General features: G+C 33.0%; 5 protein-coding genes and 2 non-coding genes across 9 annotated transcripts; 4 read left to right on the top strand and 3 right to left on the bottom strand.

Moving 5' to 3' along the window:
• The first annotated feature begins 385 nt into the window (after positions 1-385).
• Positions 386-1,972, top strand: LOC135800272 (UPF0415 protein C7orf25 homolog). The gene is made up of 4 exons (XM_065313446.1): positions 386-675; positions 740-1,060; positions 1,110-1,757; positions 1,822-1,972. Exons 1-4 carry the CDS (start codon positions 517-519, stop codon positions 1,921-1,923), a joined length of 1,230 nt encoding a protein of 409 aa, XP_065169518.1. The 5' UTR covers positions 386-516; the 3' UTR covers positions 1,924-1,972.
• A 1,684-nt stretch (positions 1,973-3,656) lies between these two features.
• On the top strand, positions 3,657-10,049 carry LOC135800273 (uncharacterized). 3 transcript variants are annotated; one of them, XM_065313447.1, is made up of 6 exons: positions 3,657-4,099; positions 7,676-7,880; positions 8,933-9,121; positions 9,221-9,338; positions 9,409-9,543; positions 9,617-10,049. In XM_065313447.1, exons 1-6 carry the CDS (start codon positions 3,931-3,933, stop codon positions 9,722-9,724), a joined length of 924 nt encoding a protein of 307 aa, XP_065169519.1. In that variant the 5' UTR covers positions 3,657-3,930; the 3' UTR covers positions 9,725-10,049. The 3 variants fall into 3 exon arrangements, with proteins under 3 accessions (XP_065169519.1, XP_065169522.1, XP_065169521.1); XM_065313450.1 differs by having other exon boundaries at positions 3,658-4,069; XM_065313449.1 differs by having other exon boundaries at positions 3,658-4,090.
• TRNAQ-CUG (transfer RNA glutamine (anticodon CUG)) lies at positions 6,838-6,909 on the bottom strand. Its single transcript has one exon. It is a non-coding gene; the product is annotated as a tRNA-Gln (tRNA).
• A 147-nt stretch (positions 10,050-10,196) lies between the features above and the next one.
• LOC135800271 (dnaJ homolog subfamily C member 10-like) lies at positions 10,197-13,561 on the bottom strand. The gene is made up of 7 exons (XM_065313445.1): positions 13,219-13,561; positions 12,935-13,136; positions 12,659-12,872; positions 12,170-12,600; positions 11,904-12,113; positions 10,730-11,839; positions 10,197-10,673 (listed from the first exon to the last, which is right to left on the bottom strand). Coding segments are annotated over exons 1-7 (2,382 nt in total). The 5' UTR covers positions 13,221-13,561; the 3' UTR covers positions 10,197-10,460.
• Positions 13,562-13,956: 395 nt separating this feature from the next.
• Positions 13,957-14,957, top strand: LOC135800730 (uncharacterized). Its single transcript, XM_065314048.1, has 4 exons — positions 13,957-14,239; positions 14,296-14,427; positions 14,486-14,597; positions 14,684-14,957. Exons 1-4 carry the CDS (start codon positions 13,973-13,975, stop codon positions 14,938-14,940), a joined length of 768 nt encoding a protein of 255 aa, XP_065170120.1. The 5' UTR covers positions 13,957-13,972; the 3' UTR covers positions 14,941-14,957.
• A 22-nt stretch (positions 14,958-14,979) lies between these two features.
• On the bottom strand, positions 14,980-20,273 carry Nup154 (nuclear pore complex protein Nup154). Its single transcript, XM_065314047.1, has 13 exons — positions 19,950-20,273; positions 19,580-19,885; positions 19,095-19,501; positions 18,768-19,039; positions 17,930-18,708; positions 17,564-17,868; positions 17,029-17,508; positions 16,524-16,922; positions 16,207-16,466; positions 15,658-16,127; positions 15,473-15,593; positions 15,280-15,408; positions 14,980-15,208 (listed from the first exon to the last, which is right to left on the bottom strand). The coding sequence occupies exons 2-13, from the start codon at positions 19,875-19,877 to the stop codon at positions 15,082-15,084; spliced, it is 4,047 nt and encodes a 1,348-aa protein (XP_065170119.1). The 5' UTR covers positions 19,878-19,885; positions 19,950-20,273; the 3' UTR covers positions 14,980-15,081.
• A 581-nt stretch (positions 20,274-20,854) lies between these two features.
• Positions 20,855-20,927, top strand: TRNAN-GUU (transfer RNA asparagine (anticodon GUU)). Its single transcript has one exon. It is a non-coding gene; the product is annotated as a tRNA-Asn (tRNA).
• The last annotated feature ends 540 nt before the right edge of the window (positions 20,928-21,467 follow it).

Below are 21,467 nucleotides of genomic sequence, written 5' to 3'. Positions count from 1 at the left end.
ATTTCCGGCGGCATGAAAATAATTCTAGGGTCATTTATCATTATTATCTTTGTTTGATTTTATTTGCATGATAATAGAAATGTTTTATTGGATGAATGGAATATTTAGAAACCAGAATAAAAATTTGATATAATTTTTACTCATTTGTGTCTAAAAAATGATTTTGTAGCCCTAGGGCAACTAATAAAAGTTATTACTTTGTGTTACAAGTAATCAACGCAATAATTCATAATATGAAAGTTATAAGTTTGAGTTTAAGTGCCAAAAATAAATAAATGCAAATTTCTATTATAAATATGCCTTTAAATTTGGTTATATTTAAGTAAAATACGGTCCTGTAAAATTTCTATCTTACTAAACCTGAACTGTATAAAAACTCTCCCCTTAAATATAGGCAACCAAAACTACAGCAATTCAACTTTAACCTCCGATTATTCCAACAACCAACTCACCATATGAAATTGAAATAAACATTTCATCACATTTCAAAATTATCTCCAAAAACACTTCCACACAATGCAGGAAGAAATCGAATCAACTGCCCTACGCAATACTGCACTAGAAAAAATCACCTACGGTGAAGATCTACTGCAATCACTCGTGAAATATCAAAAACTAGATGGTATACAAAAACTGGAGCGAAAGATTAGACAAGAAATCAATTTTCTAAAAAAGGTATTACTAATTTATACATTAAAACCTTAAAAATAAAATAATAATAAAATATCATTATTTATAGATATGTAAAAGTAATACCATCAAAAAAGAGCATCTACAATGCTCAAATCTAACACATTTCAGTGCTTTAGTCGAAGTATTAAGCCAAGTTGAAAATTGCACACATGTTAACAAACCATTCATGCTAGACGACCGGAAAATAATCATAGATATAATTAGCGATGGTGGGTTGACATGGACAAAAGTAATCGCGAGAAATCCGAAATCCCTGAGTCAAATCTGCCTGGGAAATACAAATTATGGAGTGAGGAGTATTTTTGATCAAGCCGAGGAGTACATTGAATGTGCCCAACAATATCCATGCATGTTTCAAACACCTAAGGTAATAATCTCTACATTTTAAGAATATCTATTAAAATAATCATATTCAGTTGATTTTTGTCTTTGCGAATGGCATCGGCACAAATCTAGCTCTCAAATTGGAATCGCTCAACATCAAAGTCGAAGGCGAACGTTTAAACATCGACAATACTCTGGAATTTGAATTCGAGTTACCGGAATTAACAAAAGAGTTATCTACAGAGAATACAGCGCATATTCCACGGGTGAATGTGGATGTTTCGACGATGTTGGCGTATGTGAGTTCGGTAACAAATGGAAGTTGTTTAAAGTATAAATTCGACGTGCCTGTGTTGGCTCAGCAGGCTGAATGGGAAGTAACGCGTCCTGTTAAACCTCTTTTGGATAATTTCTTCAAGGATAAAACTTTGTATTGTTGTGAAACAGCAAAGGAAAGTTTTTTAAGTATTTTGTATATTGTTGGAGGTGAAAAAGAGAGGCTGCGAGGTGAAGAATTACTTAAAAGGATTATAGTGCTTAAAGATGATGCTAGTTATGAAGATATTGTGACGAATAATGTTGATTATGCTTTCAATAGTGTGCAATATTCTGGTGAGAAGATTTTACCGATTGGTGGTAAGATTAAAGAAAGATCTTTGACGATTTTCACGTTTGGAGATCGTATTCATGCGGTTACTGTTAGTAGCAATGATGGGTTTGTAAGAGCTGCTAAACAACAGGTAATTTATTTATATTTGTTTATAATTATAAGTGGAGGATAATTTTTGGTGTTTGATGTTTCAGGGGATTAATTTTGTTGTTTTTGTGCATGAATCAAGAGCATTAACTGAACAAAAGGAGAGCAAAGCTAAATTACTTGATAATCATAATGATACGACTATTTAACAACGATATTGTTATAAAAATGTTGATAATAAACTTATATTGAAGTTAATTTATATAATCGTATAAATTATTGTCTTTATTTTGTAATTTTCAAGTGATTTTACTTCTAGAGTTGTTTGGTGTATTGTTGGTTGCCTATAGCGTGAAATAAAAGTGAAAATTGTTTTCACATGTTGTATTAATTTATTATTTAATGGCTCCTTCACGAAGTATTGATACACAGGAGACCGAACGTCATGTGAAATTAATGGTCTCGGTCGTGGGCTCCTTGTTAACATTACTAACATGTCAAATATATTATCGTTTTTAAATTTGGAAGTTGTGTACAATGTTTAATAATTACTATATATTATTTTCCTATTTTATCATTTTTGAGACACTTTTACTTATTTTTGTTTGTTGTATTGTTGGTTGCCTATGTTACCACAGCATAACCTGAATATTTTCAAAATCTCTTCACACATGTTGCACTAATTTAATATTTACCTAATGTCTAGTCGTTAGCATTGCTAAACGTGCCTAATAGATTATCGACTTTGGGTTTTGCATGTCGTGTAACATGTTGCAAAGAGGTCAAATGTTTGCGGATACATTCTCTACTTAAAATGCAATAGGATCACGCGCAAAAACAAAAACAAAAAAATACGCACAACAAAAGATAAACGAAGGATTATATCATTGCATAAGTAAATTATTACTTTCATTGAATGTGTCTGAAGTAAATTACAACTAATTAATGCATTATTAATGATAAGTGACATTTTCCCGCCTGGAAAGTGTAAATTCTAGTGTGACAGTCCTTGAAAAGATTTATATTATTGATATATTCATTTCCATTCGTAGTTTCTGTTTTTCAAATGCAAACTTCTTGCGGATTGCATGCAGATTGCATATTTCTTCGAGTTCTTTTGATTTTGTCTGCTTCTTGAACGCGGAATACGCAATACGACAACAAAGATGCCCAACGCACACACAACACACAAGCAGATTATATAACAATCGTCTTTTGCGAAACGCTTTGGCTTCGACTTCAACTGCGAGTCAACGAAACGCAGAGGCAAATACAACGTGATGTGGAATTAAAGCCGATTGCGCCGATTGCTATAAAGTCAAAGTTGAATTGTGACCAAAATTCAATATTTTAGGAGTGTATTTATTGCATTCCTACAATGCCTAGGCAAGAAACTAAACTTTTTGGGACTTTTCTGTGAAATTAATACAAATTGTATTTATATTTCCGCCTAAACATTTTAATTAAATTTTAGCTCTTTTAGGCTTATAAAATACTATTGTTGTTTTATTCTATCAAATTTCTTAATCCTAGTCAAAAATAGTGACATTTTAACTTGTTAATGAATAATTTGTACATTTTTGAGGCACTTATGATGAGTTGAAACCAAAATTATATTTTAAAGGTTATTTATTGTATTTCTTGAATGCATAACTAAGAAATACGACTTTGTTAGACTTTCTCGTCAAGTTAATACAAATTTTATCTAAATTTGCTACGAAAAAATGTTTTAAAATTAAATTTTAGCCATTTTGAACCATACAAAATAGTACTTCTATTTTTTTCTTAAATCTCTCAAGTCTAGACGAAAAAATTAATATTTAAACTGGTCAATGAACATTTCATGCATTTTCGCGATATATTTGTAACTTATATCCTCTCCTACTGGTTGAATGACTACTGTTGTGTGATATACTCAGCGTGCTCGAGTAAAAGAGTGTGAAAGTGAAGCCCGGCGCTTAGTTTCATGCCACCAGTGACCGACGACGGCACTCGCGGTCGTCACTCGCGCGCAATTTATAAATTTTCTACACGTTCCTCCTTCGTGTGCAATCAGTCAACTATCAAACGAAATAAAAATTATTGTTCTTGCAAAACAATTGTAAAACACATGACTTAAAAAAATCAAATCAAATATTTTCCCTAAATTTAAGTTAAATGAATTAATAATTAAATTAATTGTGACTTAAGTAAAAGCAATAATAATATTAATAACAATGGGTGTTTGTGTGAATATGTGTTTGGTATTGCTTGCCGGCTCCTGTTTAGTGTCGCAGGATCACACCTCATCGGATGCGCAGATCCTCGCCGGACTTTTTAACGGGATTATGCAACCAATCGAACGTCTAGCAAACGGTATAGCTGATACTACTTTTGGTAAGAATAGTAAGGACTAAAACTACTTATATTTAATAAATTTAGTGTTTTTATCCTAAATTTAATAAATTATTAATTTTTAACACTCTATATACAGCGTGTGTGGTTAGCTGGTAAATATTTGCGATGTACACAACAAATTGTCGAGAAAAAAAGCTGGAAATTTCACGGTCAAGTTCATTATTTATAGTAATACAAGATTAGACGTGTATGAGGTGTATGTATGTACTTACCAGTAGCCAATTGATTGGCACTGCTATTATTACATTGTTAACTCCTCTTTTACCAATAATTATTTTATTTGTGCAAGTTTCCACTTTGTGAGTTATTCTAATTTTACAAGTATTATTTAAAACAGATGATAATAATAAGTTTGTTCAAGTATTTCCCGATAATTAGCGAGTAATAGCTTAGTTATAATTGGATTGTGTGTGTTTTTAGTTTTATTTGCTTGTGTATTACTTGTGTTGCGTTTAAAACTTGAAAAAAGTGAGGTTATGTCACCGCATGGTCAGATCACATCACTAACACTATAGCAAAACTGCCCATAGACAAAATATCACAGTCTTAAACTGGTTTATCAAAAGATTATGATATGAAATGAATAGTTTTTTACTTACATGGATAATTTTTCAACTAATAAACTCACTTTACCGATCACCAACTTCGCAACTTTTCTTCTAGTCATCTTGTTATTCTGGTTGCTATGACAACGACTCCTCCAAAGTAACAAGTACGATTGGTTGCATACAATCTCAAAATTACAACTGCTGTAATTTCAAGTAAATAAAATTTAAAAAATCAAAAATAATCAATTTTCATAGAAATAAGTGTGTTCAAAACAAGTATTTACTCATATAATTATTATTTATGATGATTCATTGCAAATTGGACCTAGCACAGATTAATCATCACCATGATAATTCAATTTTAATTTAATTCATAAACCTATTTTATTTTTGGTAGGTTACTAAATTGCTTAAACAAATTACAATGATTTATATAATATATAACATGTTGTCTAGAGTGTCGGCACGTGCGAATTAAACCTTACGAGTGTAATTAATTTTACTTCATGTCGAGTCCAACTACAGCAATTGCAATGCATCAAACATTTTGAAATATTACCAACATGAATTTATTCATTTTAATTCTGTATACATTCAACAAATCAAAAAATGTTTGCAATATACTTGAACTTAAATATATTTCTATTTCTATTTCTACAGGATGATGCAAAATTATTATATTATTATTTAATATTTGTGTATTTATTTTTGATTAATATAATATTAGTTTGTTATGTTTATTGAACTCTTTGGATTGTGGTTTTATGTATTCGGCATTCGGATTGCGTTCGCTTTTAAGTATAATACGCTAATACGCATAATACTTTCTACTTTTGGATTTCTTCACTCGATAGAATTCTCAGGTCTCAATGAAATTCGATTTTTATTAGGTGTTCGAATTTGGGTGCGAGACGCAATCAGTTTTGATATTGAGCAAAAAATCGTAAAAATCCCAAAACTACACAAACCAATCAACTAAATCAGCGTCTATTATTATTTCTCATTGAATTTACGATTTTTCTTTTTACAATTGAGGTTAACTAACATATTATGCACTATATAACCATTGTAATGTAGGCAACCCAAAGTATTTCATTCAATGTGAATAAAACAAGAAATAATAACGTAAAATCCACTAAATCAGCCTCAAGTATTGTTTTTCTCTAAATTTACGACCCTACAATTTCTAATTGAGGTTAACCAATGTCACTTGGATAACATAGATGTCAAAAATAATATAGGCAACCCAAAACGATTCGTTTAACAAGAGCAAAATGTAATAAAAACGTAAAATTAACTACATTTAACTTCTATTATTGTTTCTCACTGAATTTACGACTTTTGAATTTATAATTGTGGTTAAAAATATAATTACAATCTTATAGGTCAAAATAATATAGGCAACCCAAATTACTTGACATAAAAATAACAAAATTAGCAATAAAAACGTAAAATGGCAAATAACAACTTTAAAATTCTACCTGTGAGTGTAATATTTATTTAACCAAACTTAAACCTGACTCATTTTAGTATTCATGACGTGAAGTTCACCTGAAGGTCATTTTCTGCGTAGTTTTAAACTCTCTCAATATGTTTGACGTTGTCTCATGTTGGTAATTTATTTTCAAAACGTTTGAGACTGTTTTAAACATTTTTAAACATTAAACAACTTCTTTATGACCAAAAACATTAATAATTCTTCTCTAAATCAACATTTGTAATTTTTAACTACTTCAAGTTCATGTAAACTTGTCATAAATTGTCATAAAACGCTTTAAAATACTAAAATCACTTAAAAGTCATCGTTTAACATCTCAATTTTTATTAGTCTATTATGCAAATGTGTAATAATTGTTTAGCAAGCGCAGATACATTGCAAATGCATTCAATTGTTGCTTTGTTGTATTCGCACTGTGGTAATACCCGCGAGGTGGTTGGGATTTTGAGAACGTAATTGCAATTTGCATAAATTTAACTTTAACCACATTCTCATGTTAAATGTTTAACTATTGAATGCAAATTAGGTAAAATTACTCATGCCTGACTTTTTTCTATTTGTTTAACAAAGTATACTTATCGATTTACAAGTAAATTGAATTCAATTGGAAAAAATAAATATTGGTTAAATAAAATTATAATTAAAAAATTATTTAGAGAGTAAGAAAAAGTAAAAATGTTAGGTTCCACCGAGACTTGAACTCGGATCGCAGGATTCAGAGTCCTGAGTGCTAACCATTACACCATGGAACCTTGGTGACGGGTTAGCAAATGTCTCGGCATATAACCTAACATTTCTAATTATATTAGCTATGATTGCAATTTTTGGATAATATCCAAGCTAAAAACAACTTTCGTAAGCATTAAATATCTAAAATATATTAATCGCGTGTGAATTTGTTTATAACTAACAAATTAATATTGAAAACAAATTGATAGAGAAAATAATCAAACTTTTAAATACTTTAACTAAATTTTAATGTGCGAATTATTAATGATTTACTTAGTTATTTACTCACATGAATGCATTTACACCTAATAAACTCACTTCACAACTCAGATATTGTCAAACCAACTTTTTTACTTTTCTTCTAGTCATCTTGTTATTCTCGTTGCTATGACAACGACAGGTTCAAAGCAACAAGTATTTTTGGTTGCATACAGTCTCAAAATGACAACCGTTGTATTTTAAATTATATAAAAACCAAATATAATCAATAAAATTGATATAAGATAAAATCAAGGATACTTCAATCATCCTTGAATAATATTTATGATTATGATTTACCACAAGTGGTTTTCTTTCTTTGTGTCTTTGTTTTACTGTTTAAAATTCTTCAGAATTTTATGATTCCTATTTGTATGCAACACAAACAGCAAACAAACAAACAAAGAAACCACACAACACGCAAACTCGCACAACGCAAACCGCAGACAAACATTTATAACACGCTTTAAACTCACTTCTTTAATAGAATATCAATTAATCTAAAATATTTATTTCTTTTCGCATTCGCAGGTGTTGTGCGTGGAAGTTATAACCTAATAAGCCAAACAGTGACGAATGTCATATCAAGTGCGACATCTGTAACCGAACGAGTGCGACGACTCTTAGAAGAATTCCGGCGACGCATGGGCATCGGAATACCTGAACTAGGCCTACCAATTTTAGATCCATTAACAATCGAGCGATTAGACATTGATTTCGCACATGATACAATCGCGTAAGTTACAAATAAACATCCTGTATGACCCAACAAAATATTTATTGTGTAATTTCATGTTGAAGTGATTGACAAGGGCAAGAGTAGGACATTCAACAGGTTATAATTTTCATTCTCTATTGTGGTATTATGCTATGACGTCAATTAGAGATATTTTTCATGTTTAGATAAATTTTGCAGTCGAAATTGTTTCCGGGTTCGCCATTTCGCAGTTCAAAATAAATAAAATCCAGTAAATCTCAATTATTTTCTACTTACAGTAACACTTTTATGTTGGCTTTATTTTTTTTTTATATTTTGTTCTTTGTTCATGTTCGTGTTTGCGCGAATTTTAATGACGTGGAAACGATGCGAGTGTGTCAGAGTGCATGTTTAATGATTGTATCATTAGTGCAAACTGCAGGACGAGCGTAAATTATGATTATATTTATTGTTGCTTGTCGCATTGTCGAGTTGACTATACTAGAATTTAATATTAAACAGGAAATGTTTTACTTTTAATTTATGATCTTGGGTTGTATTAGTTATAGTTTTATGTGTATGCAACCCAATTAACACAAAACATGCAAACATTCTGACTAATCCTTATAGATTACTTATATACAAATCAAATTAACGGTAATTGTTTGTGTTTTGTGTGTTTATGTACTAATTTAATTGACAATCAAGCTGAGTGAAGCCTAACTTCATGATAACTGATTAGTGAAAGTCACTTTCTTCACTTTTGCTTTCTTTCAAACACCTCATGCGTTACTAAACGTTTTGATACGCACCGCGACAATTAAACATTGTTTTTTTATTATTGTCAAGTCAATATTGCAGTAATAATACTTGTATTAGCAATATTATACACAAACAGGTAATTTTCTTCTATTTTTTTTCTCTAATTTGCTATTTATGTAATCATTTAAGATTTTAACCTCAAATTTCTTCCAAAAAACATAACCTACAACATTATAAAATCATTACCCGTACGTTTACATCATTTTCATCAACACAATAAGTAATAATATATTTGCAGGTTATTCATAACTATTTTTCTATGTATTCAGTCTAAATGGTTACCTGGAAAACGTTGAAATCCGCCATTTATCCCGCTTCCGGTTGGATTATGTCGAGTATGACCTGAACAACCGTCTCTTCCTCAACATCACGTTTCCGCTGTTGTACATCACCGGAAAGTACGACATCAAGGGCACTTTCGGTGACATGTTCACCATTTTCGGCAAGGGGCCATTTTGGTATGTACAGCATCTTTATAAAACACTTAACGGCACGTGTTATTACATAACTAGATGCAAAAGGTGCAAATGTTAATAATTTCTCGTTTGATATTGCAGGCTGCGTTTATATGAGCTGTCTCTAGGCACGGTATCACAGTTGCGCAACAACATCAGAAAACTGCCGGGTATTTATGTCGACGACTTGAAAATCTCCGTCAAACTGAAGAGAATTGAGGTATTGCGATGCTGTTATACACGTTTGTATCTTGATAAATGTTTGACTTTGTTTGTTGTGTTTTTTGTAGAATAACTTTGAGAATCTTATGAATGATACGAAACTCGGCGCGGTGATAAACAAAGCGATAACGCAACTCACACCCGAGGGCATTGATACCGTGTGGGACGAAATGGAACCGGCTGTTTCGAAAATCGTCAAAGACGTAAGTGTAACGACTAATTACAGCTAAAACTTCAGTGAACATTTAGGTTTAATGGCGATAATTATCGTTTCAGATAATTAATGGAAAGTTGCAAAACTTTGAGCTGTCAAATCTCGTTGGGCGTTTCTTCAATTTCTTCAAATTCAATCTGAATCAGAGGCGTATTTCGTTAAAAACATAAATTAGGTGAAATTGAACATATGATGAGTATAAGATAAATAATGTGCTCTGTAAGAGTAAGTTTTGAAGACAAATTGGCAATTCAATCGTTAAGAATGCTAGTTCTTGAATAGAAATATTCAAAATGGCAGCAGTGTTGTTACGATTGTTATTTTTCACGCATGCGTTTTGTGCGTTTGTGGACAAAATTTAAATTTGTGATATATTATTATATGTTTTGTTGTGTATTGTAAATTATAAAATTATTTCTAAATTAATGTAAGAAGCTTTAAAATGTTATTAAAAGGATACGTTACCATCAATAAAATATGAAATGAAAACTATAACCTCAAAAATATTACTATAGCAGAATTAGTATTTAATAGTTTGTAGGCAACCCTTGTAACTTCGTGCGTGGCGACAGGGAGGGCCACCTGTCAATTATTCCAGCTTTCAATCACATAATTAATAAAAATTGATATGAAATACAAATATTGTGTTGAAAATAGTTTATATAAGCAATAAAATAAATTCTTCGTCGGCATTAAACGTATTCCTATAAAAATATCGTCAATTCACAACATTAAAAAGAGTTTTCTTAGTAATAATAGGAATTACAAGCTTTCTTTTGAGATTCACTCGTTTTTACCTTTGTATCATCGCGACCTTTGGTTTAGTATTGTATAAACTACGTATTTTGCATAAAATAATAAAAATGGTTCATGAAATCAATTACTTTCTGAATTAAAAATTAATTTTTACAATTCGTCATGATTACTACGTCCATTGGCTTCAATAATCCTTTTAGTTTCCTGAACAACAAACTCCGGACTAATTGTATCAATAGGATAATACTTATCTTTAGAAAAATACAATCTCAACGTGGGATAACTTGTTACCCTCATATCAATACAGAAATTACGTTCTGCTTGACAATCCAATTTACCAGCACGTGCAATGCCATCTAGTTCCTTAAAAGTAATCAAACAATTAAAATGAGTTTTAAAACAATTGTTTCATAATTTACCTCTGCAATTGTTCGAAATTTCGGCTCAAAATCAACACAATGTCCACACCATGGCGCATAGAAGTCCACCAACCATGGCGTGCTTAAACTCTTCTTTAAAACTCTCTTTTTAACAAAATCACTTGTCAAAGTCACCACTTTCGTCGGCAGGAAAGCAAATATCCAACTTTTTAAATTCATCAAATCCCTGTGTCCTGTATACATCGCAACAGAATTCAATCCGTAACTATCCCTAGGATACAGTCTAATCATCGGATAACTGTTTATATTCTGTGCGGAACACAAATCAGCTTCTTTCACACAATCAACACTCGCAATTGTAATATTAACAAATTCTTTCATCTCTCTAGCAAGTGCTCTCCAAACAGGCATTAATCTTTGACACGGCCCACACCACGGTGCATAATAATCAACCAACCATATCTCACCGACAGGTTTACGCATCAACTGTACGAAATTTTCTTGTGTCAAATGCACAACTGATGGATTCAACATCTCTTGAATATATTCAACGATTTCATTCTCATTGAGTGCGCCATGATACAAATGTTTATCACCTTTTTGATAAATCATTGTGGTTGGATAAGAACGGATATTTTCAGATGCGCAAAGAGATTGATGCATTGTGCAATCAATAGTTCCGAATTTAATTTGCGAGGGTTGAAAATGTTGGCTAGCTTTTCGAATTTGTGGCATGAGACGTCTGCAAGGTGGACACCAGGGGGCGTACCAGTCGATAAACCAAGGTGTTTGGTCTTCATGAAGACTTTTATAATCAGCAGGGGAGAGAGCATGGAGATTAGTGGCTTTCGCACCGTCACGTGCGAAATCAGCCACTTCGTGGAGGACATCACGTCCGTGGTGTAGTTCAAATGCACCGCCTGGTTTTAATAATCCCCAAGTGGGATAACGAGATACATGCAAGGCTTGACATAATCCTGCACTTTTACCGCAGTGAATTAGGCCGATTTTTATGTTTGGAATAATCGTTGGTAAACGTTTTAGTTGCAGATTTAACTCTGTTGCTGTACCTAGATAGAAACATATTAACCATGGTTTTGTTTCTTCTTCTATTTGATTATCTTTATCTCTTAATTCGTTTCTGATCTCCTAAAATAAAAATGTTATATTAAAAGTTGTAAAAATGTTTTTTTTTTATTTTATTAAAACTTACAGCGAATTGTTTCTCATCCAAATGCGCTGGAGTAGGCAGGAAGTTCAAGATAGAATCAACATATTCCTTCTTATCTGAACCTTCAATGACATCCACTGTTATCTTGCCACCGTTGACTTGATACAACACAACTGGTTGCGTTGCATGTGTTGGTGATAGTTTATCACAGAGTTCTTCATCGCTTACTATACCAACTGACATTAAACCTTCCTAGAATATTAACAGAATTAAAAATGCATTTTAAACCTTAAATAATTTGTTTTTACAAAAACAGCAGCTAGTTTTATTTGTATTTGTGGTTCAGGACATCTTTCTCCACCGAATGGTCCACATAGAAACAGTAACCAGTTTTTATCATTTAGTTTCTCCCAATTTTCAGCATCAATTTGTTCAACATTAACTTGTAGTTTAGACAAAATGAAGTCTTGCATCTCTTCGAAATGTTTCGGGCCGGTGTATTTCTCGCCATCGTATAAATGTGCTTCTTTTTCGTAGTATAACAAACTCGGATAGCCACCAATGCTTAACTGATGACATAAAACATAATCATCTTCACAATTCACGGCGGCTATCCTCACAACACCCTCTAATTCCTGAGATAATTTCCGCCATGTTGGCGCTAATACATGGCAGTGATGACAGGCAGGAGAGTAGAAATTTATCCACCAGGCTTGGTTCTCATCAAGAACATTCACATCTATATTATATTAAAGTTATTTAGTAATTTTTTTAAAGATTTTGATGAATATACTTACCATAATCAGCTTTACTCAATGTGACAATCAATGGATCATCATCATAAATGCCAAACTCATTCTTATAATAAGAATAACTCTTAAAGTTTTGACTTGTACTTGGATTAATTCCTTCATCACCATATAAATCATACTGTTTTCTTAATTCAGTATCTTTTAGGATGTCATATGCTCGAGTTAACTTTATAAAATTACTTGTAGCATTTGAATCATCCTAAAATAAACAATATTATCAATAAAATGATAGAAATTGTGTGTTAGATTAATATAAATTACCGGATTCTTATCTGGGTGTTGTAATACAGCTAAAGCTTTGAATGCTTTCCTGATTTCTTTGAGTGAAGCATCTTTGCTGACTCCAAGTAAGTCATACAAATCAGTTGATTGACCATTTGCAAGCAAACATGAAACTTGTAGGCAGACTAAAAATAGGGCGACGTGTAATGTAGGAAATGCAATTGTTTTCTTGTTCAGTCTCCTAAAATAGAACAACAATTATTAACAAGTTAAAATCTAAGAGAATATCTTCAATAAAAAGGTTATATTGGTTTTATACTTGCATTTTTACGTTGATTTGTGTGGAAATTGCACTGGATGAATGTAAAATAATGAGGATACTGTAGATTTTAGAGTATTCTAAACATGTTTACATGCGATAGCACCCACGGTCGTTTTACAACTGCCGGAACGTGATGTAAAGCGAGTTTAAAATGAGAAATGTGCTGTTTCCTTCTGATTGGATTGCCGGTCGTCATCTTACAACACATCTGCAGATGCAGCATTCTGTTAAGCACATTGGTTAAAATTTAATGTTTTATTGTATCTAGGGATGTAAAAACTAGTAATAATTATTAATAAATACTTGTTAATTGATTAAATGTGTTTGGAATTATTAGTTCGGATGATTTTGATGTTTTATTGTTGAAAATTTGTTTAAAGAATGAAAGAGAAGGGGATGTTACACTAACACTCCCTTTATACAAATGTTTATAACTTGAAAGCAGTTTAGATACTTATATTCACTTCCATGAATGAATTTTAGTTGTTAAATAACTGTTGTTGTTGTTTTTGAATAATTTTCTTACTTATTCTGAATGTTTTGACATTCTTCACTCAAAAATCTTCAATAAATCAATTTCTTCTTTATTTGACCATACAAAATGTTATACTAAAAAGTTTAAAGTATCTATAAATATCAATCAATGGCAAAATTGTAAAAATAGTCATTGATGCGCGTGTGAAAGTCAACGCGCAACCTATGCTCGTCCTTTTGTTTTTTGAATGCATCAATAGTTAAATCAAGTGCACTCAGTCATGTTTCTCAAATTATTCTTTACAACAATACCACAACTATATCTCCTGCATTTTAAACTATGTTTATCTTTTGTGTTTCATCCGGATATAATACAAGAAGTGCAAATCGGAAAAAATGCAGTTCTTCATTGTCCTAGCAACGACGAGAATCACAACTTTATGTTTTGGCAACTCGCGGATGCAAAAAGGAGTGTTATTGGTCCTGGGAATGAGTACAACAGAAGTAAATATGAGTATGAAATACTCACAGGGAAATTAATCATAAAGGTATAGTTTATAACTGAATTAAAAAGAAGAAAACAAACAAAAAAGTAAAATTTTAGGGTATATCTACTGAAGAGGAAGGATTTTTAAACTGTGTGTCAAAAGGAGTAAGAAATGATGATATTAACATACGTACAGTACAAATGGTAGTTAAAAAAGATTGGGAGGAAGTTTATGAAGATGATCCACATGTAAGAATCAATAAAATGCAAATATTTACTAAAATAAACCTAAAAATAATAATTTTAGATTAATGCGCTTCGAGTTTTCATCCTATTGGGGTTTTTGGTCATTTTAATCGGCGGTAGTTATTTAATATACCAATCATGGAAAGGAAAACAAGAGATGCAGTTGTTTTTAGGTAAATATAACCTCAAACCACCGCCATTTTACTTGTGTATCCTCTAAAATTCAACACTTTATAATATAAATTATTATTATTCTTAGGTGAGGACGAAGACGAAGAAAGTAACGAAGAATTATTCTCTAAACCAGGTCCGTCTTTTCGTCGCTCAAAAAGTCGATCTCCATCACCGTCACCTTTTCGTCATTCAATGGATTCTACTAGTTTTCAAAGCGTCAGTTCAGAAATAAACCTATTAAACATTGATGATAAACAAATGACACAAAACAAAAAGAACTCCAAAAAGGATTTGGATCCGTTTGATCCTTTTGGTGATAATGAACCTAACTTTAACATTTAAACAAAAATATTTAAATTATTTTTCGGCTTGTACATAGACTTATTCTTAAATAATTTTTATTATTACAATCATTCACGTGGTAGTTATCAAAAGTACATAATTTTCATATCCAGATACCTTTTAGTTGCTTCTCCATACACATTACATTCGTGACAAACGTGTTTGTACCTGTCGCAATCGATTAACAACGTGGTCTGTGTTTGGCTTGCTGTACAAAAGCGACAATAGACCTGCTACCGTATCCAAGGAAATGGCTATCATTTTTCTCCTATTAACAAACAAAACCAAGCAAGAAATGATTAAAACTATTCTTTTAATTTAATTTTAAATTAATCTTACTTATCTGCATTGGTATATTTATTCTGTGTGTCGATAAATGCCTGAATCACAGCACCAATCGCCTCGGAGAAGTGATTTTCATTCGTTTCGTTGGTCCAGAAGTTATCTTTCGCTGCTGAGCCCATAGCACTAACAAAATTAAACAAATTAATATTAATCTATCATTATTTCACTTAAAAATTAAACCACCTACTTATTATAAGCCGCAATCAAGACTTCCACTGTATAATCTAAATTTACAAAGAATTTCGGCACTAAAGATGTATCAGCCTTCAATTGTGCACTGATTCTCTCCAATTCCAGTACTAAATAATCTATTAACACACAAAAAACACAATTTAAACCATTTTAATAAACAAAACATCACAATAAACCTACCTAATGGCACACAACTCCCAGATCCTTTATAAATCTTAACCAAACCCTTAATTTTAACCAAAATATGAATCAGTTTATCATTTCCATACGCGCCTGCCTTATGCAACTCATTCTGAATAATATTACTCCAGATATTTTCAATTAGGAGTGTATCTGAATATCCTGCGCAGTTAATAATCGCCAATTTGCACTCCCACAGCTCGAATTTATCCGCGAAATCTTCATACAACTGCGTGATCTCAAACAGTTTACCATTGAGCAGTTGTTCGGCCATCTCCGCATCAATATGGCGTCCTTTCAGAATCACCACCGCGTCTAACACACGCTCCTGCACCTTGGCCACTTCAAGTTTATCTTCTAATTCACGCAGAAACACACCTAAATACGGAGCGTAACCAACTTTATCACTGCGCATGCACATTAACGCGCGTGCTAAATAAGTGAGGCGATCTCTTAACATCAAACCATTTCTGAAATATTAGAATAAAATAAAATGACGTAACCTAGTTATATGTTATAACCTAAAATTTTAGGTTAACAAACACTTACTCTTCAGCTGATGCTAAAGCATTAAGAACACGTGCAGCTGCCGCGTGATTATTATTACTCTCATAATATTTCCATAGAATATCCATCAAATGAATATTATTAGGATTACGCTGCGAAGCCTTAACCAAAAAGGTCTCCAACGTCGGTTGTTGAATGCTAATAAGATCGCCGTTCATTTGTTTGTTCATCATCCAATCATATACAGCAATATGCAACAATTCATCATCTTCACGTAGTATTTCAGTAATAATTTTCCTTGTCTACACATAAATAAACATTTTCAAACAATTTATATGAAAACTTTTAAAATCACTTACAATTTGACTTCCTGTAGTTTCCTGCGTGACATCCCCTTGTCCCTGTCCAGCAATATTAGTAATAGTATTATCATGCGTCGAATGTACATGATCCAACATGGCGACCACCTCCTTATACACTTCCATGCGCCGCAAATAAAACTGATACGCATCCTCGTCATTCTGATCCGCGTTCTTGTAAAAATGTACGGCGATATCTTCCGGGTCGAATTTCTTCGCGCATGTGACGCATAGATCCACAACAGCTTGATACGCCTTCAAAGTAGTGAACTGCCCGCAGATTTCAGGCAAGTTCACATTCGGCGCGACATTTTTACACAAACCTAGCGCCTGATGTAGCAATTCTTCGCGTTCGTCGATATTCATCACGTGTTTCGCCGATTTGAGCATTTCGTTGGCCTTTATCAAACATTAATATAAAAAACAAAACATTATAGGTTAATAATGTGACGTACCGGATGCAATCATTATATCCAAAGTCCTCCACTTCTTTATCATTGCTTACCTTTGAACAAGCAGCGTCTTCCGCTTTGTATAAACTCGGACAAGTGTCTCGCAACTTTGCGCTTATAGAATCCACAGATGCATTGTCACCCAGATAACTATTAATCAATGAATTTATCAAGTTACAACAGATTTCATGTCCGAATAGAAAGACATCCTTGAAAGTTGTATTCTGTAGAAGTTGTTGATGATTTGGTGGAAGACTCTCCATCAGAATATGGAATTGATGTTGAGTTAGGATTTTCCACAGGCCAATCACTTGTGTTGTGTGATTGACGAATAATTTCAGTGATTCCAATGATTGACGCTCTTCTAGTTGCGCGTCTTGTTGTGTGAGTCTCGATCGCGAATGTTTATCAGATGGAGGTTGATATTTTCCGGAGCAGAGTGTGAGTTGTGTATTGCGTTGTAAAAACGTGCAGAGTGATTCAAGATGGCAGAGAATCCAAGCGCAGTTTTCATGATCAATGGCGCTAGTTAACTGTATAACAAGAAATCATTTTAAAAAGTTAGGTTAGAATGGTTTAACTACTTACATAGAACTTTTTGGCATCTAAAGTCATCTTTTCAACACATCTGAGATTCCAAATTGGTCTTAGAATTCGCCCAACATATAAATACAGCCCGTTGTGTTTCGGCGAGAAAAAGAACGGACAATTCGCATCATAGAGGGCGTTACCGCCCATCATCTGCGGATTTTGCGGCATTGGTACAAAGTTTTGTGTTTGATTCATTGGAGAACTATAGAAAGATGGACCCATAGGTGATTGTGGTTGGGATTGTGGTTGATACGGGCTACCCATTGGAGTTGACATCATATTAGGCAAAAACGATGTTCCGACTTTTAAAGATAAAAAATTAAAGGTTATAATAAACTTATGTTAGGTTATGTTACTACTCACATTGTTGTGTTTGATTGAACTGTTGATTTCCGCCATATTGCGGCGCAAGTTGTGGTTCACCACCAAAAATAAAGAACGCTGTAGTTGCATGTTCAGACAATTCAGCATTCTGTGGTGATTCTAAACTCGCCAAAATCAAACTCGTAGCACACGCTTGCTCCTCCTGCTGTATACTAAAGAACGCTTTTAGGATGTCAGTATCCAAAGCGCGTGTATCCAATAATAATTGTTTCAACAAATCAACTGGACGTTGTTTTATCATAATATGCGCGCCTTGTGCGGTGAGAATGACATATTTTCTCGGTGGTTCGGAATGTTGCCGCACTACCAATGGCGGTACTTGTTGTGTGGGTTGCAGTAATATATTAGTAGGATACTTAACCTCAGCCAGAGCTAACACAGGTCCATCTAGATCGATTGTAGTCGTCGCTTCCATTAAACTCGGACAGAATGGAAACAGATCTGAACTCAGACACCAAAGAGTTTCCTTTTCGGCTACGCTGGAGACCATCACAACCGTACGTTCGCGATAATTCGCCATGTGTATTGCGCGTGGACGATAATGTGCGCCTGCGGAGTATCCAGGTGGTAAACGTACATGCAACAACGCTAAAGTTGTCGGCCGTGGTGAAGGAAGATTAATCTGCGATTGCGTGTAAGTTGTGAAGTATAACCGTACACCACTTTGTGTGATGGCAACCAGATGCACACGAGCAGACTCGCTTAATTCAACAGCAGAGATTGAGACAATCGGATGAAAGTTCTGAGAGTCTAATGTCCTATTAAAAAAACTACATTATAACCCGCCATTTTGATTTTTTTAAACATTTTAACTTACTTGACTATAGAATGCGCTTGATGTACGATATTATTCTGTGTCAATTTCCCAATGCGACTTAAAGATGTACCATTATCTCCCATATCATACGCTTCAATTGAACCTTTTTCTGTTAAAACATACAAAATGTATCGGGTATCATCCAGGACGATTTGAATAACAGAATCTTCACTCGCCATCGCTGCGTAGGCAAAAGAAGGCACCAGAAATGCAAGTTTGCTTGTAGAATGGTTGATTTTCTTGCATCGTTTACCAAACCAACTACTTTCAGCCTTAAAACACACAATAACATAACAAAAACTTCATTTTGATTAAATTTTTACTTACCTGATAAGTAATTTCATATAAACATCCATCTTTGCTGCCGTAAAACAGTCTTCCACTATTGGTACCGACAATAGTAGTCACCAAAGATCCATCTGTAGGAATAGAAAACACTGGATCCGAAAATAATTGGATTTCTTTCATTGCGTCGTCCTCATCGGAAGTAAAAGTCACTCCCAAGACAACAATATCAACAGCTGTGGCTAACACTAGTAAATGTTTAACAAAATTTTGGAAAACGGCGTGTTTTGGTTTGATTAGTCCTACGCTTAGGATTGTTTCATTCAAACCATCATAGTAGGCAACATCTCCACCATCTTCAAACGTCCAGAGATAAATATCACTGTCAATTGTTAACCAAGCTCTATTTATCTCTGGGAATAGGCCCATCATACAATGACATTGCATATCTTTACAAAAAAATTAAGAAAAATACTGTAATTTTTGATGAAGATAAGAAAAATGTGTTATAATATGAAAAAGGATACGATTAAAGTGTTCCATAATTTCAGCTGGCATTGGCACTCTGTTTACAGTCTTCATTTGGGTTTTATTAGCAAGACTAGGTGGTAATCCATTGAGAATTGGATAGTCATGGTCTGATAAACCACTTGCTGTTGTTGTATTCTGTTGATTTCCAATGTTTAACTGCTCCAGGAGAGTTGGAGCTGTATTGTCCTTGATTAGGCATCTGTCTAGGAAACGCGCTGCTTGTTGTAACGCGTCTATGTTGTGCATACGGGAGTTGTCCACGGTCTGGTCGAGGGTGATTTGTGGGACACTCATTTTCACCTCTGGAAGTAAAAATTAAGTAAAACTTGAGATAAAAGTAGAAGAATAATAAGAGTAATGTATTACCTGTTGAATTGTCGGAATGGTATGGATATATTTATGTATTTTCAGTGAGGTGATTCGAGTTACACACAATAAACTGCAGCAAACAACCCTGGACAACACATTTAAGAAACACGCTCGGTCGGCGGTTAACTTTTTCTAGGTTAGAAACTTAAATTCGTTGATTCGTCTTGTGACATATTTTGACACAAATTCAAAGAATTACTTCTCTTCTTTGTTAATTTACCCATCCAGAGTTGCGTAAATTATAAAATATTATCAGTAGGTTATTAATTATACATTACTTCAACTGATTTAAACATTATTTCCAAAATAAATCTGAAAATTTTCACTAAAATTTGGTGTATATGTGGTTGCCTATTGTAAAAGTAGATTCAGCAACAATCATCCATAAATTCAATAAAATAATTAAAATACATTTATTCTTATTACAAGTTATGATTAACAATTACAATCTAACTCTTTTGATCAGTTAACTTTCTAAATTGCAGTAAAATGACTAAATTTGTGAGAACGCTTCCAAACATCTACAAACAAACAAAAAGACAAAAATAATTTAAGTTTTACTTCGTTTTTAAACATTTTTCTCACCCCAAGAAGAAAGTTCCAACTAATATTAAACAAACCACACACAGAAAAGTTATTACGTTGATATTGGACTTGCAGATAAAACATTCCACGCTAAAATTAATAATTAAGCAATACTTTAGTCATTCTCTTAGCTGAAACAACTTTCTACCTTTAAATGTGAGTTATTTTGTTTTTTAATTGCTTGTTCATACAATAGAGCTGTTTTAGACGACTGAAACAAAATATATAATTAATTATCTCAACTACACGTCAATGCAAACCTAAAAGATTAAAACATATGTATATTATCTTCAGTAAGAGAAAAGCGTAAGCAACAAGCCTCCGTGGCGCAATGGGCAGCGCGTTCGGCTGTTAACCGAAAGGTTGGTGGTTCGAGCCCACCCGGGGGCGCAACTTTTGCCCATTTTTATTCCCAAAACTCACCTCATTACATATCAAATATTCACAATATACAATCACAACGATATCGATAATATTCATCACGACCCACATAGTGTTCGTGAAAGACATCTCAAAAACCAAGAAATAAACGCCCACAACAAACGATCCGAAACATTTGTAACATTTATACAACACTACAGGTCCCATAATACTCCTCAACTTTCTTTGTATATCTAAACACATCGTATAATGTTTATTTATAATGTCTAAGTTGATATTATGCACAAAATGGCCGTTATTATCAGCGCCATTTTGTATCAACTGATTTATAATCACATATTGTTCAATAAAAACACAATCAAAGTATAACAAAATTGTTAAATCACAGTAATTCAAGCAGTAACCAAAGATGAATAGCGAATATTCGAAATACGTCATGTAAGCAATTTTATCATCACTTAAATAAATTATTACGTTGATAGAAATTGCGATACCACTAATAATACTCTGTAGAATATAGTAAATATAGGTTATGTATACGGTGTGTTT

This window comes from Atheta coriaria, unplaced genomic scaffold, assembly GCF_025399875.1.
Source record: "Atheta coriaria isolate IRGN ID8LTWV9N9 unplaced genomic scaffold, Caltech_Dcor_3.1 hic_scaffold_10_pilon, whole genome shotgun sequence".
In the NCBI taxonomy this organism is placed as follows: domain Eukaryota; kingdom Metazoa; phylum Arthropoda; class Insecta; order Coleoptera; family Staphylinidae; genus Dalotia; species Dalotia coriaria.
This window is presented reverse-complemented; position numbering and strand designations above follow the sequence as displayed.